This window comes from Sphaerodactylus townsendi, linkage group LG01 (genome assembly GCF_021028975.2).
Source record: "Sphaerodactylus townsendi isolate TG3544 linkage group LG01, MPM_Stown_v2.3, whole genome shotgun sequence".
In the NCBI taxonomy this organism is placed as follows: Eukaryota; Metazoa; Chordata; class Lepidosauria; order Squamata; family Sphaerodactylidae; genus Sphaerodactylus; species Sphaerodactylus townsendi.
The window spans coordinates 14,646,539-14,662,899 of record NC_059425.1 but is presented as its reverse complement, the minus strand read 5'-3'; the positions used below and the strand labels follow the sequence as shown (position 1 = coordinate 14,662,899).

Here is a 16,361-nt window from a genome sequence, read left to right as displayed (position 1 = left end):
CCCCCCCCCCCCCCCACCCCCCCCCCCCCCCACCCCCCCCCCCCCCCACCCCCCCCCCCCCCCACCCCCCCCCCCCCCCACCCCCCCCCCCCCCCACCCCCCCCCCCCCCCACCCCCCCCCCCCCCCACCCCCCCCCCCCCCCACCCCCCCCCCCCCCCACCCCCCCCCCCCCCCACCCCCCCCCCCCCCCACCCCCCCCCCCCCCCACCCCCCCCCCCCCCCACCCCCCCCCCCCCCCACCCCCCCCCCCCCCCACCCCCCCCCCCCCCCACCCCCCCCCCCCCCCACCCCCCCCCCCCCCCACCCCCCCCCCCCCCCACCCCCCCCCCCCCCCACCCCCCCCCCCCCCCACCCCCCCCCCCCCCCACCCCCCCCCCCCCCCACCCCCCCCCCCCCCCACCCCCCCCCCCCCCCACCCCCCCCCCCCCCCACCCCCCCCCCCCCCCACCCCCCCCCCCCCCCACCCCCCCCCCCCCCCACCCCCCCCCCCCCCCACCCCCCCCCCCCCCCACCCCCCCCCCCCCCCACCCCCCCCCCCCCCCACCCCCCCCCCCCCCCACCCCCCCCCCCCCCCACCCCCCCCCCCCCCCACCCCCCCCCCCCCCCACCCCCCCCCCCCCCCACCCCCCCCCCCCCCCACCCCCCCCCCCCCCCACCCCCCCCCCCCCCCACCCCCCCCCCCCCCCACCCCCCCCCCCCCCCACCCCCCCCCCCCCCCACCCCCCCCCCCCCCCACCCCCCCCCCCCCCCACCCCCCCCCCCCCCCACCCCCCCCCCCCCCCACCCCCCCCCCCCCCCACCCCCCCCCCCCCCCACCCCCCCCCCCCCCCACCCCCCCCCCCCCCCACCCCCCCCCCCCCCCACCCCCCCCCCCCCCCACCCCCCCCCCCCCCCACCCCCCCCCCCCCCCACCCCCCCCCCCCCCCACCCCCCCCCCCCCCCACCCCCCCCCCCCCCCACCCCCCCCCCCCCCCACCCCCCCCCCCCCCCACCCCCCCCCCCCCCCACCCCCCCCCCCCCCCACCCCCCCCCCCCCCCACCCCCCCCCCCCCCCACCCCCCCCCCCCCCCACCCCCCCCCCCCCCCACCCCCCCCCCCCCCCACCCCCCCCCCCCCCCACCCCCCCCCCCCCCCACCCCCCCCCCCCCCCACCCCCCCCCCCCCCCACCCCCCCCCCCCCCCACCCCCCCCCCCCCCCACCCCCCCCCCCCCCCACCCCCCCCCCCCCCCACCCCCCCCCCCCCCCACCCCCCCCCCCCCCCACCCCCCCCCCCCCCCACCCCCCCCCCCCCCCACCCCCCCCCCCCCCCACCCCCCCCCCCCCCCACCCCCCCCCCCCCCCACCCCCCCCCCCCCCCACCCCCCCCCCCCCCCACCCCCCCCCCCCCCCACCCCCCCCCCCCCCCACCCCCCCCCCCCCCCACCCCCCCCCCCCCCCACCCCCCCCCCCCCCCACCCCCCCCCCCCCCCACCCCCCCCCCCCCCCACCCCCCCCCCCCCCCACCCCCCCCCCCCCCCACCCCCCCCCCCCCCCACCCCCCCCCCCCCCCACCCCCCCCCCCCCCCACCCCCCCCCCCCCCCACCCCCCCCCCCCCCCACCCCCCCCCCCCCCCACCCCCCCCCCCCCCCACCCCCCCCCCCCCCCACCCCCCCCCCCCCCCACCCCCCCCCCCCCCCACCCCCCCCCCCCCCCACCCCCCCCCCCCCCCACCCCCCCCCCCCCCCACCCCCCCCCCCCCCCACCCCCCCCCCCCCCCACCCCCCCCCCCCCCCACCCCCCCCCCCCCCCACCCCCCCCCCCCCCCACCCCCCCCCCCCCCCACCCCCCCCCCCCCCCACCCCCCCCCCCCCCCACCCCCCCCCCCCCCCACCCCCCCCCCCCCCCACCCCCCCCCCCCCCCACCCCCCCCCCCCCCCACCCCCCCCCCCCCCCACCCCCCCCCCCCCCCACCCCCCCCCCCCCCCACCCCCCCCCCCCCCCACCCCCCCCCCCCCCCACCCCCCCCCCCCCCCACCCCCCCCCCCCCCCACCCCCCCCCCCCCCCACCCCCCCCCCCCCCCACCCCCCCCCCCCCCCACCCCCCCCCCCCCCCACCCCCCCCCCCCCCCACCCCCCCCCCCCCCCACCCCCCCCCCCCCCCACCCCCCCCCCCCCCCACCCCCCCCCCCCCCCACCCCCCCCCCCCCCCACCCCCCCCCCCCCCCACCCCCCCCCCCCCCCACCCCCCCCCCCCCCCACCCCCCCCCCCCCCCACCCCCCCCCCCCCCCACCCCCCCCCCCCCCCACCCCCCCCCCCCCCCACCCCCCCCCCCCCCCACCCCCCCCCCCCCCCACCCCCCCCCCCCCCCACCCCCCCCCCCCCCCACCCCCCCCCCCCCCCACCCCCCCCCCCCCCCACCCCCCCCCCCCCCCACCCCCCCCCCCCCCCACCCCCCCCCCCCCCCACCCCCCCCCCCCCCCACCCCCCCCCCCCCCCACCCCCCCCCCCCCCCACCCCCCCCCCCCCCCACCCCCCCCCCCCCCCACCCCCCCCCCCCCCCACCCCCCCCCCCCCCCACCCCCCCCCCCCCCCACCCCCCCCCCCCCCCACCCCCCCCCCCCCCCACCCCCCCCCCCCCCCACCCCCCCCCCCCCCCACCCCCCCCCCCCCCCACCCCCCCCCCCCCCCACCCCCCCCCCCCCCCACCCCCCCCCCCCCCCACCCCCCCCCCCCCCCACCCCCCCCCCCCCCCACCCCCCCCCCCCCCCACCCCCCCCCCCCCCCACCCCCCCCCCCCCCCACCCCCCCCCCCCCCCACCCCCCCCCCCCCCCACCCCCCCCCCCCCCCACCCCCCCCCCCCCCCACCCCCCCCCCCCCCCACCCCCCCCCCCCCCCACCCCCCCCCCCCCCCACCCCCCCCCCCCCCCACCCCCCCCCCCCCCCACCCCCCCCCCCCCCCACCCCCCCCCCCCCCCACCCCCCCCCCCCCCCACCCCCCCCCCCCCCCACCCCCCCCCCCCCCCACCCCCCCCCCCCCCCACCCCCCCCCCCCCCCACCCCCCCCCCCCCCCACCCCCCCCCCCCCCCACCCCCCCCCCCCCCCACCCCCCCCCCCCCCCACCCCCCCCCCCCCCCACCCCCCCCCCCCCCCACCCCCCCCCCCCCCCACCCCCCCCCCCCCCCACCCCCCCCCCCCCCCACCCCCCCCCCCCCCCACCCCCCCCCCCCCCCACCCCCCCCCCCCCCCACCCCCCCCCCCCCCCACCCCCCCCCCCCCCCACCCCCCCCCCCCCCCACCCCCCCCCCCCCCCACCCCCCCCCCCCCCCACCCCCCCCCCCCCCCACCCCCCCCCCCCCCCACCCCCCCCCCCCCCCACCCCCCCCCCCCCCCACCCCCCCCCCCCCCCACCCCCCCCCCCCCCCACCCCCCCCCCCCCCCACCCCCCCCCCCCCCCACCCCCCCCCCCCCCCACCCCCCCCCCCCCCCACCCCCCCCCCCCCCCACCCCCCCCCCCCCCCACCCCCCCCCCCCCCCACCCCCCCCCCCCCCCACCCCCCCCCCCCCCCACCCCCCCCCCCCCCCACCCCCCCCCCCCCCCACCCCCCCCCCCCCCCACCCCCCCCCCCCCCCACCCCCCCCCCCCCCCACCCCCCCCCCCCCCCACCCCCCCCCCCCCCCACCCCCCCCCCCCCCCACCCCCCCCCCCCCCCACCCCCCCCCCCCCCCACCCCCCCCCCCCCCCACCCCCCCCCCCCCCCACCCCCCCCCCCCCCCACCCCCCCCCCCCCCCACCCCCCCCCCCCCCCACCCCCCCCCCCCCCCACCCCCCCCCCCCCCCACCCCCCCCCCCCCCCACCCCCCCCCCCCCCCACCCCCCCCCCCCCCCACCCCCCCCCCCCCCCACCCCCCCCCCCCCCCACCCCCCCCCCCCCCCACCCCCCCCCCCCCCCACCCCCCCCCCCCCCCACCCCCCCCCCCCCCCACCCCCCCCCCCCCCCACCCCCCCCCCCCCCCACCCCCCCCCCCCCCCACCCCCCCCCCCCCCCACCCCCCCCCCCCCCCACCCCCCCCCCCCCCCACCCCCCCCCCCCCCCACCCCCCCCCCCCCCCACCCCCCCCCCCCCCCACCCCCCCCCCCCCCCACCCCCCCCCCCCCCCACCCCCCCCCCCCCCCACCCCCCCCCCCCCCCACCCCCCCCCCCCCCCACCCCCCCCCCCCCCCACCCCCCCCCCCCCCCACCCCCCCCCCCCCCCACCCCCCCCCCCCCCCACCCCCCCCCCCCCCCACCCCCCCCCCCCCCCACCCCCCCCCCCCCCCACCCCCCCCCCCCCCCACCCCCCCCCCCCCCCACCCCCCCCCCCCCCCACCCCCCCCCCCCCCCACCCCCCCCCCCCCCCACCCCCCCCCCCCCCCACCCCCCCCCCCCCCCACCCCCCCCCCCCCCCACCCCCCCCCCCCCCCACCCCCCCCCCCCCCCACCCCCCCCCCCCCCCACCCCCCCCCCCCCCCACCCCCCCCCCCCCCCACCCCCCCCCCCCCCCACCCCCCCCCCCCCCCACCCCCCCCCCCCCCCACCCCCCCCCCCCCCCACCCCCCCCCCCCCCCACCCCCCCCCCCCCCCACCCCCCCCCCCCCCCACCCCCCCCCCCCCCCACCCCCCCCCCCCCCCACCCCCCCCCCCCCCCACCCCCCCCCCCCCCCACCCCCCCCCCCCCCCACCCCCCCCCCCCCCCACCCCCCCCCCCCCCCACCCCCCCCCCCCCCCACCCCCCCCCCCCCCCACCCCCCCCCCCCCCCACCCCCCCCCCCCCCCACCCCCCCCCCCCCCCACCCCCCCCCCCCCCCACCCCCCCCCCCCCCCACCCCCCCCCCCCCCCACCCCCCCCCCCCCCCACCCCCCCCCCCCCCCACCCCCCCCCCCCCCCACCCCCCCCCCCCCCCACCCCCCCCCCCCCCCACCCCCCCCCCCCCCCACCCCCCCCCCCCCCCACCCCCCCCCCCCCCCACCCCCCCCCCCCCCCACCCCCCCCCCCCCCCACCCCCCCCCCCCCCCACCCCCCCCCCCCCCCACCCCCCCCCCCCCCCACCCCCCCCCCCCCCCACCCCCCCCCCCCCCCACCCCCCCCCCCCCCCACCCCCCCCCCCCCCCACCCCCCCCCCCCCCCACCCCCCCCCCCCCCCACCCCCCCCCCCCCCCACCCCCCCCCCCCCCCACCCCCCCCCCCCCCCACCCCCCCCCCCCCCCACCCCCCCCCCCCCCCACCCCCCCCCCCCCCCACCCCCCCCCCCCCCCACCCCCCCCCCCCCCCACCCCCCCCCCCCCCCACCCCCCCCCCCCCCCACCCCCCCCCCCCCCCACCCCCCCCCCCCCCCACCCCCCCCCCCCCCCACCCCCCCCCCCCCCCACCCCCCCCCCCCCCCACCCCCCCCCCCCCCCACCCCCCCCCCCCCCCACCCCCCCCCCCCCCCACCCCCCCCCCCCCCCACCCCCCCCCCCCCCCACCCCCCCCCCCCCCCACCCCCCCCCCCCCCCACCCCCCCCCCCCCCCACCCCCCCCCCCCCCCACCCCCCCCCCCCCCCACCCCCCCCCCCCCCCACCCCCCCCCCCCCCCACCCCCCCCCCCCCCCACCCCCCCCCCCCCCCACCCCCCCCCCCCCCCACCCCCCCCCCCCCCCACCCCCCCCCCCCCCCACCCCCCCCCCCCCCCACCCCCCCCCCCCCCCACCCCCCCCCCCCCCCACCCCCCCCCCCCCCCACCCCCCCCCCCCCCCACCCCCCCCCCCCCCCACCCCCCCCCCCCCCCACCCCCCCCCCCCCCCACCCCCCCCCCCCCCCACCCCCCCCCCCCCCCACCCCCCCCCCCCCCCACCCCCCCCCCCCCCCACCCCCCCCCCCCCCCACCCCCCCCCCCCCCCACCCCCCCCCCCCCCCACCCCCCCCCCCCCCCACCCCCCCCCCCCCCCACCCCCCCCCCCCCCCACCCCCCCCCCCCCCCACCCCCCCCCCCCCCCACCCCCCCCCCCCCCCACCCCCCCCCCCCCCCACCCCCCCCCCCCCCCACCCCCCCCCCCCCCCACCCCCCCCCCCCCCCACCCCCCCCCCCCCCCACCCCCCCCCCCCCCCACCCCCCCCCCCCCCCACCCCCCCCCCCCCCCACCCCCCCCCCCCCCCACCCCCCCCCCCCCCCACCCCCCCCCCCCCCCACCCCCCCCCCCCCCCACCCCCCCCCCCCCCCACCCCCCCCCCCCCCCACCCCCCCCCCCCCCCACCCCCCCCCCCCCCCACCCCCCCCCCCCCCCACCCCCCCCCCCCCCCACCCCCCCCCCCCCCCACCCCCCCCCCCCCCCACCCCCCCCCCCCCCCACCCCCCCCCCCCCCCACCCCCCCCCCCCCCCACCCCCCCCCCCCCCCACCCCCCCCCCCCCCCACCCCCCCCCCCCCCCACCCCCCCCCCCCCCCACCCCCCCCCCCCCCCACCCCCCCCCCCCCCCACCCCCCCCCCCCCCCACCCCCCCCCCCCCCCACCCCCCCCCCCCCCCACCCCCCCCCCCCCCCACCCCCCCCCCCCCCCACCCCCCCCCCCCCCCACCCCCCCCCCCCCCCACCCCCCCCCCCCCCCACCCCCCCCCCCCCCCACCCCCCCCCCCCCCCACCCCCCCCCCCCCCCACCCCCCCCCCCCCCCACCCCCCCCCCCCCCCACCCCCCCCCCCCCCCACCCCCCCCCCCCCCCACCCCCCCCCCCCCCCACCCCCCCCCCCCCCCACCCCCCCCCCCCCCCACCCCCCCCCCCCCCCACCCCCCCCCCCCCCCACCCCCCCCCCCCCCCACCCCCCCCCCCCCCCACCCCCCCCCCCCCCCACCCCCCCCCCCCCCCACCCCCCCCCCCCCCCACCCCCCCCCCCCCCCACCCCCCCCCCCCCCCACCCCCCCCCCCCCCCACCCCCCCCCCCCCCCACCCCCCCCCCCCCCCACCCCCCCCCCCCCCCACCCCCCCCCCCCCCCACCCCCCCCCCCCCCCACCCCCCCCCCCCCCCACCCCCCCCCCCCCCCACCCCCCCCCCCCCCCACCCCCCCCCCCCCCCACCCCCCCCCCCCCCCACCCCCCCCCCCCCCCACCCCCCCCCCCCCCCACCCCCCCCCCCCCCCACCCCCCCCCCCCCCCACCCCCCCCCCCCCCCACCCCCCCCCCCCCCCACCCCCCCCCCCCCCCACCCCCCCCCCCCCCCACCCCCCCCCCCCCCCACCCCCCCCCCCCCCCACCCCCCCCCCCCCCCACCCCCCCCCCCCCCCACCCCCCCCCCCCCCCACCCCCCCCCCCCCCCACCCCCCCCCCCCCCCACCCCCCCCCCCCCCCACCCCCCCCCCCCCCCACCCCCCCCCCCCCCCACCCCCCCCCCCCCCCACCCCCCCCCCCCCCCACCCCCCCCCCCCCCCACCCCCCCCCCCCCCCACCCCCCCCCCCCCCCACCCCCCCCCCCCCCCACCCCCCCCCCCCCCCACCCCCCCCCCCCCCCACCCCCCCCCCCCCCCACCCCCCCCCCCCCCCACCCCCCCCCCCCCCCACCCCCCCCCCCCCCCACCCCCCCCCCCCCCCACCCCCCCCCCCCCCCACCCCCCCCCCCCCCCACCCCCCCCCCCCCCCACCCCCCCCCCCCCCCACCCCCCCCCCCCCCCACCCCCCCCCCCCCCCACCCCCCCCCCCCCCCACCCCCCCCCCCCCCCACCCCCCCCCCCCCCCACCCCCCCCCCCCCCCACCCCCCCCCCCCCCCACCCCCCCCCCCCCCCACCCCCCCCCCCCCCCACCCCCCCCCCCCCCCACCCCCCCCCCCCCCCACCCCCCCCCCCCCCCACCCCCCCCCCCCCCCACCCCCCCCCCCCCCCACCCCCCCCCCCCCCCACCCCCCCCCCCCCCCACCCCCCCCCCCCCCCACCCCCCCCCCCCCCCACCCCCCCCCCCCCCCACCCCCCCCCCCCCCCACCCCCCCCCCCCCCCACCCCCCCCCCCCCCCACCCCCCCCCCCCCCCACCCCCCCCCCCCCCCACCCCCCCCCCCCCCCACCCCCCCCCCCCCCCACCCCCCCCCCCCCCCACCCCCCCCCCCCCCCACCCCCCCCCCCCCCCACCCCCCCCCCCCCCCACCCCCCCCCCCCCCCACCCCCCCCCCCCCCCACCCCCCCCCCCCCCCACCCCCCCCCCCCCCCACCCCCCCCCCCCCCCACCCCCCCCCCCCCCCACCCCCCCCCCCCCCCACCCCCCCCCCCCCCCACCCCCCCCCCCCCCCACCCCCCCCCCCCCCCACCCCCCCCCCCCCCCACCCCCCCCCCCCCCCACCCCCCCCCCCCCCCACCCCCCCCCCCCCCCACCCCCCCCCCCCCCCACCCCCCCCCCCCCCCACCCCCCCCCCCCCCCACCCCCCCCCCCCCCCACCCCCCCCCCCCCCCACCCCCCCCCCCCCCCACCCCCCCCCCCCCCCACCCCCCCCCCCCCCCACCCCCCCCCCCCCCCACCCCCCCCCCCCCCCACCCCCCCCCCCCCCCACCCCCCCCCCCCCCCACCCCCCCCCCCCCCCACCCCCCCCCCCCCCCACCCCCCCCCCCCCCCACCCCCCCCCCCCCCCACCCCCCCCCCCCCCCACCCCCCCCCCCCCCCACCCCCCCCCCCCCCCACCCCCCCCCCCCCCCACCCCCCCCCCCCCCCACCCCCCCCCCCCCCCACCCCCCCCCCCCCCCACCCCCCCCCCCCCCCACCCCCCCCCCCCCCCACCCCCCCCCCCCCCCACCCCCCCCCCCCCCCACCCCCCCCCCCCCCCACCCCCCCCCCCCCCCACCCCCCCCCCCCCCCACCCCCCCCCCCCCCCACCCCCCCCCCCCCCCACCCCCCCCCCCCCCCACCCCCCCCCCCCCCCACCCCCCCCCCCCCCCACCCCCCCCCCCCCCCACCCCCCCCCCCCCCCACCCCCCCCCCCCCCCACCCCCCCCCCCCCCCACCCCCCCCCCCCCCCACCCCCCCCCCCCCCCACCCCCCCCCCCCCCCACCCCCCCCCCCCCCCACCCCCCCCCCCCCCCACCCCCCCCCCCCCCCACCCCCCCCCCCCCCCACCCCCCCCCCCCCCCACCCCCCCCCCCCCCCACCCCCCCCCCCCCCCACCCCCCCCCCCCCCCACCCCCCCCCCCCCCCACCCCCCCCCCCCCCCACCCCCCCCCCCCCCCACCCCCCCCCCCCCCCACCCCCCCCCCCCCCCACCCCCCCCCCCCCCCACCCCCCCCCCCCCCCACCCCCCCCCCCCCCCACCCCCCCCCCCCCCCACCCCCCCCCCCCCCCACCCCCCCCCCCCCCCACCCCCCCCCCCCCCCACCCCCCCCCCCCCCCACCCCCCCCCCCCCCCACCCCCCCCCCCCCCCACCCCCCCCCCCCCCCACCCCCCCCCCCCCCCACCCCCCCCCCCCCCCACCCCCCCCCCCCCCCACCCCCCCCCCCCCCCACCCCCCCCCCCCCCCACCCCCCCCCCCCCCCACCCCCCCCCCCCCCCACCCCCCCCCCCCCCCACCCCCCCCCCCCCCCACCCCCCCCCCCCCCCACCCCCCCCCCCCCCCACCCCCCCCCCCCCCCACCCCCCCCCCCCCCCACCCCCCCCCCCCCCCACCCCCCCCCCCCCCCACCCCCCCCCCCCCCCACCCCCCCCCCCCCCCACCCCCCCCCCCCCCCACCCCCCCCCCCCCCCACCCCCCCCCCCCCCCACCCCCCCCCCCCCCCACCCCCCCCCCCCCCCACCCCCCCCCCCCCCCACCCCCCCCCCCCCCCACCCCCCCCCCCCCCCACCCCCCCCCCCCCCCACCCCCCCCCCCCCCCACCCCCCCCCCCCCCCACCCCCCCCCCCCCCCACCCCCCCCCCCCCCCACCCCCCCCCCCCCCCACCCCCCCCCCCCCCCACCCCCCCCCCCCCCCACCCCCCCCCCCCCCCACCCCCCCCCCCCCCCACCCCCCCCCCCCCCCACCCCCCCCCCCCCCCACCCCCCCCCCCCCCCACCCCCCCCCCCCCCCACCCCCCCCCCCCCCCACCCCCCCCCCCCCCCACCCCCCCCCCCCCCCACCCCCCCCCCCCCCCACCCCCCCCCCCCCCCACCCCCCCCCCCCCCCACCCCCCCCCCCCCCCACCCCCCCCCCCCCCCACCCCCCCCCCCCCCCACCCCCCCCCCCCCCCACCCCCCCCCCCCCCCACCCCCCCCCCCCCCCACCCCCCCCCCCCCCCACCCCCCCCCCCCCCCACCCCCCCCCCCCCCCACCCCCCCCCCCCCCCACCCCCCCCCCCCCCCACCCCCCCCCCCCCCCACCCCCCCCCCCCCCCACCCCCCCCCCCCCCCACCCCCCCCCCCCCCCACCCCCCCCCCCCCCCACCCCCCCCCCCCCCCACCCCCCCCCCCCCCCACCCCCCCCCCCCCCCACCCCCCCCCCCCCCCACCCCCCCCCCCCCCCACCCCCCCCCCCCCCCACCCCCCCCCCCCCCCACCCCCCCCCCCCCCCACCCCCCCCCCCCCCCACCCCCCCCCCCCCCCACCCCCCCCCCCCCCCACCCCCCCCCCCCCCCACCCCCCCCCCCCCCCACCCCCCCCCCCCCCCACCCCCCCCCCCCCCCACCCCCCCCCCCCCCCCCCCCCCCCCCCCCCCACCCCCCCCCCCCCCCTCCCCCCCCCCCCCCCACCCCCCCCCCCCCCCCCCCCCTCCCTCCCCCTCCCCCCCCCCCCCTCCCCCCCCCCCCCCCGCCTGCCGTCCCTCCCCTCCCCCCCCCCCCCCCCCCCTTCCCCCCCCCCCCCCCCTCCCCCCCCCCCCCCCCCCCCCCCCCCCCCCCACGGGCGGCCCCCCCCCCCCCACCCAAAATTGATATCCTGCCTTTCCGTATGTGAGCAGTGGCTTTGAGAAATGCCAAAGTAGCACTAAGGCTCCAGAAATGACCTTCACTCACATGGCTGCTGGAAAATGAACAAAACAGAACATCCATTCAAGACAGCAACAAATGAAGACCAGGGAAAGGCAGATGGGTCTGAAGGGGGCTAATAAGTTTTATATTGTGTCTGAGAAACAGTGTGGTGTATGTATGTATGTATGTATGTATGTATGTATGTATGTATGCATGTATGTATGTACCGTGTTTCCCCGAAAATAAGACAGTGTCTTATGTTAATTTTTGCTCCCAAAGATGCGCCATGTCTTATTTTCAGGGGATGTCTTATTTTTCTGTGTTCTGTTCGTCGGGCAGGCTTCCAAACAAAAACTTTGCTACGTCTTACTTTCGGGGGATGCCTTATATTTCGCACTTCAGCAAAACCTCTACTACGTCTTATTTTCCGGGGATGCCGTATATTCGGGGAAACAGGGTATGTATCTATCTATCTATCTATCTATCTATCTATCTATCTATCTATCTATCTATCTATCTATCTATCTATCTATCTATCTATCTATCTATCTATCTATCTGTCTGTCTGTCTGTCTGTCTGTCTGTCTGTCTGTCTGTCTGTCTGTCTGTCTGTCTGTCTGTCTGTCTGTCTGTCTGTCTGTGTATGTATCTGTGTATGTATGTATCTGTGTGTGTGTGTATGTATGTATGTATGTATGTATGTATGTATGTATGTATGTATGTATGTATGTATGTATGTATGTATGTATGTATGTATGTATGTATGTATGTATGTACACACGCACGTATTTATTTATTTATTATATTTATTTATTTATTTATTTATTATATTTATTTATTATATTTATAGACCGCCTCACCCCCAAAGGGCTCGAGGCGATTCACAAGTTCGGCAATAACCAGTGCCGCAATATATAACCATAGAAGAACCCCATTAAACAAGATGCATCAGCAATTACATTAAAACAAAACAAAACAAAACAGCAGAACATCAATCAAAGAACAGCGCCTGATCAGAAAAAGGCCGGGGGGGGGGGGGGGGGCAGGACCGAAAACAAGATCGCTCTGGCCCTGCCAGAATGGAAATGGCAGCCTGTAGTGGATAGAGTGCTGGTATGAGGATCAAAGAGGTCCAGGAATCCGTGCTCTGCCATGGAAGTTTCTGGGTGAACTTGGTCTAGTCCAGGGGTCTGCAACCTGCGGCTCTCTGGATGTTCATGGACTACAATTCCCATCACCCCCTGCCAGCTGGCAGGGGCTGATAGGATTTATAGTCCATGAACATCCGGAGAACCACAGGTTGCAGACCCCTGGTCCAGTTGCTTTGTCTGAGGGCCAAACTAAATGGTATGGTGAGCCCCACCCCCTGCTGGTAGCTGGGTGTGGGCTAGCAACACTGCATGTTAATCTTTATGGGTATTCTGTGCAGCCCCACATTAGGACTGTGCTTGTGCAGGGCTCAGGGGCATATCGCCCACGGTGACATGTACAGTCACATGTCCCTGGGTGCATGCCATCTTGTCAGGTGGGGGCACGAAATTGCCTCCCACAAGGTAGCAGCCCTTGGTGCTGGTGGCAGCGGTGCGCATGGTGATGTGGTGCAGGGAAGCCTGGGCGCCCTCCAGTTAATTGCTGAGTGAGCTTAGCAGCTCTTCTACTGGGCCGAGACACTTGCCAGCCAGGGAGCCAGCCCACACACACACGCACACCTGCGGTTGCTGCTGCCGGCGCCTGGCAGCTCTCTCTGTGAAGGCAGCAACAACCGTGGCCACCGGCAGCAACCACGGCGGGTCCAAAGCCAGTGAGCGTGGCCTGGGCATGGAGAAAGCCGCTGGGCACCAGCTGGGTCCTTGCATCCGGCTTAGGAGGTTAAGAACTTGTGTATCTAATCTGGAGGAACCGGGTTTGATTCCCTGCTCTGCCGCCTGAGCTGTGGAGGTTTGTCTGGGGAATTCAGATTAGCCTGTTCACTCTCACACATGCCAGCTGGGTGACCTTGGGCTAGTCACAGTTCTTTGGAGCTCTCTCAGCCCCACTCACCTCACAGGGTGTTTGTTGTGAGGGGGGAAGGGCAAGGAGATTGTGAGCCCCTTTGAGTCTCCTACAGGAGAGAAAGGGGGATATAAATCCAAACTCCTCCTCCTCCTCCTCCTCCTGCTGTTCTCCTCCTCCTCCTCCTGTGGTACAGCAAGCATGGCCCCAGCATGGAGGGAACCACCAGGCACCACACCACAGGAAAAGTCGGGCACAAGGACCTGGCTGGCGCCCAGTGGCTCTCTCAGGTGAGGTCTGGAGCTGTCCCGGAATTACACAACTGAGATCAGTCCCTTGGGAGGAAACAGGAGCTTTGGGGCCGTCTTCTCTGCATCACATCTCTGCTGAACCCCTTTTCTTCCCCAAACTCTGCCCTCCACACACACTGCCCCCAGATCTCCAGGAATTCCCCAAGCCGGAGCAGACAGCCCTATCTGCAGAAGGGTGCTTCTCGAAAAATAATCATTGCTAGTTCTCCAAATTCCAAAATCTCGTTCCAGGCCTGGTGTGTATTTATCTGTCTGTCCCTATGTGATTGTTTCCTGTCTGTGTGGTGGAAACAGTGAAAGAATTTCTATAGGAAGGTGAAGCCAGCTCTGCAGTGGTTTTTATCTCCCTCCCTTTGCTCTGGGAAAAGGAACCAGATATTTGGGTCTCTTTGTAAGAATACAGGCTGTTGTGATTTGTGAGTGGTGTGTGGATATAGACTGAAAAACTGCACCCCAGGGGCAGCATTCACGCAGACATTTGGGCTTCCTTTGCACAAACCTTATAGCACTCTAGCAGCTAATGTTGGCCTGTCCACATGAGTTCTTTCCTGAAGTCTGGGTTGAAGCCAGTCTAGACTAAATCTCGGAGGTGTATCTGGGAAAAATGGAGCCTGGAGACAGAAATATGAATTTTCTGCACACATAACCCCTTGCAGGCGCCCAGGTCTACTGCCCAGAGCCCAGGTCTACCACTTGGAGCCTGCACCGGCGTCCAGGTCTACTGCCTGGAACTTGTACTGGTGTCCAGGTCTACCACTTGGAGCCACTGCCAGCATCCAGGTCTACTGCCCAGAGCCCTCTACCACCTGGAGCCCGCACCGGCGTCCAGGTCTACTGCCTGGAGCTGGTGCCGGCACCCAGGTCTATGTGTGCCCGGGGACATGGGTTACACTATGTCCCCATAGGCGGTACACCCCTGCGAAAGCTAGAACATTGACAGTGCAATCTTTAACAGAGTTGCACCTTTCTAAGTCCATTGAAGGATCAGCGGCTACTAGGTATAGCGTCTAACTGGAACCTCCACATTCAGAGGCAGTCACCCTATGAATACCAGTGCAGCCAGGTAGTATCAGGGAAGGCCTCAGCCTCTATGCCTTGTTGTTGGACTTCCAGAGGAAGCAGTTGGCTGCTGGGTGGGACAGGATCCTGGACTAGATGGGCCAGTGGTTTGATCCAGCAGGGAGTTCTTGTGGTTTTTTAAACGCTGTGCCTGCTAGACAGGGAGCCCTGAGAAATGACCCAGACAGTCTGTTACAGAAAGAGGCAATTGCTGGAGTTCACCAACTGAGGCCCTTTCCACACGAACCTTTTAAAACGTTTTGAGGCAGGAAACAAAATGTTTCCCACATGGAGCTCCGCATTGTTTTTACTCCTTTGGTCCCCAAAATGTTTTATTTGGAGCCTCAAAATGTTTTCAGTGAATCCGCTTCAGAAATGATTCTTTAAGCTGGAACGTTTACACAACGGCTTCACTCGCTGTGCGGTATCTTTAAGACATTTTCCACATCTCTCTGCCGTCCCTGAACTAAGAACATAAGAACATAAGAACTAGCCTGCTGGATCAGACCGGAGTCCATCTAGTCCAGCTCTCTGCTACTCGCAGTGGCCCACCAGGTGCCTTCGGGAGCTCACCTGCAGGAGGTGAAAGCAAGGGCCTCTGCTGCTGCTGCTGCTCCTGAGCACCTGGTCTGCTGAGGCATTTGCAATCTGAGATCAAGGAGGATCAAGATTGGTAGCCATAGAGCGACTTCTCCTCCATAAATCTATCCAAGCCCCTTTTAAAGCTATCCAGGTGAGTGGCCATCACCACCTCCTGTGGCAGCAGATTCCAAACACCAATCACACGCTGCGTGAAGAAGTGTTTCCTTTTATTAGTCCTAATTCTTCCCCCCCAGCATTTTCAATGAATGCCCCCTGGTTCTAGTATTGTGAGAAAACTACTTCTTTCTGAGCTCACTCTCCTTTCCCCCTCGCCGGTTTATTAGAACATTTCTGTGAGTTTCTTTATTTTGATGTGTGTGTGTGGGGGGGGGTAATCTTTGATGCGTCAAGTATACGAGGCGCAGAGAATTGCAGCACCAGGCTGTGAAGAATCGAAGCATCGATTCGACAATGAACTCAAAGAAAGGAAAGAAATGAATCACGTGATGACGGCCGTGGAGTGTTTTGAGGGGTTGAGTGCGGACATGCAGCGTGGTGAGGGAGCGAGTTGAAAACGTTTTAGAAACGTTTTTGGCGATCTGTGCGGAAAGGGCCTCAGTCTGGATCCAACCCTCTTCCACCCCTACAAGGGTTGTTGTGGGTATAAAGTGGAGGGGGAAACTATGTCGGGCAGCCATAAGATTCTTGGAAGGCAGGATAAGGACGGAAAGGATCCTTGGGAAGCCGAATGAAGAAGCAGTAAGTCAGACTCTTAAGCCTAAACGTTTGGCAGCGCGTTTCACTTTGAAGAGTTTTCTCGTTCGCTTTTTTTCCCCCGTTTGTTTCCGTGTCTATTTTGGGGAAGCAGTTTTTATAGGGAGGGCTGGTGTTTTACAGTGTGAAGTTGGTTTCAATTAGAAGCTGGAAGCTGCTGAGGACGATTTGGTAGAGAAGAGGCGGAATGCGATGTTCCAGAAAAAACTGACGCATGGCGCGCTTCTGGGAAGAAATGCGCACCGGATCGCGAGCTGTACGGTACGCTCCGACGGACCCACGGACCTTCTCCTGGATTCGATACCCTTTCCCATTCAGCCATTCCTCCTTCCCAGAATCTGTGCCTTGCAGAGTCATCTCCACCCTTAGTCTCTGGAGGAAATGGTGACTTCCTGGCTTTTCCTGGTTGCGTCTGGATATGGTAATGACTTGACTTCAAGCTCTCCTGTCCAAACCCTGATATCCTATGTACAGGCCCGCCAGATCAGATGTGTAGGAAAACCTAAAGCCTGCAATTTCCTTCTCTGTGACTTCGTTTCCTCCCAATCAAGAATCACACTTCCACCACCTGTCCTGATACAAAGAGAGGCGGGGTCCCATTGTTAGGACACACCAAGTATTTTGGTCTCTGCCATGACTGGAATCCCCACCCAGAATGTGATACCGTTTCTCCCTGTTCCTTAAAATCCTTCCTCAAAGCATACCTTTTCCATAAAGACTTTGGCACGGCCGCTTTAG

At 78.8% G+C, this 16,361-nt stretch overlaps 1 protein-coding gene across 1 annotated transcript in view; it reads right to left on the bottom strand.

The window, feature by feature from the left end:
* The window catches only part of ADAMTS4 (ADAM metallopeptidase with thrombospondin type 1 motif 4), a 34,358-nt gene extending 18,378 nt beyond the window's left edge, over nt 1–15,980 (bottom strand). The window contains exons 1-2 of the mRNA XM_048503895.1: nt 15,745–15,980; nt 12,615–12,717 (exon numbers count right to left, since the gene is read on the bottom strand). Of these exons, the coding sequence (XP_048359852.1) occupies nt 12,615–12,717; nt 15,745–15,980 (339 nt within the window). The remainder of the gene's footprint in view (nt 1–12,614; nt 12,718–15,744) is intronic.
* Nucleotides 15,981–16,361: the final 381 nt, after the last annotated feature.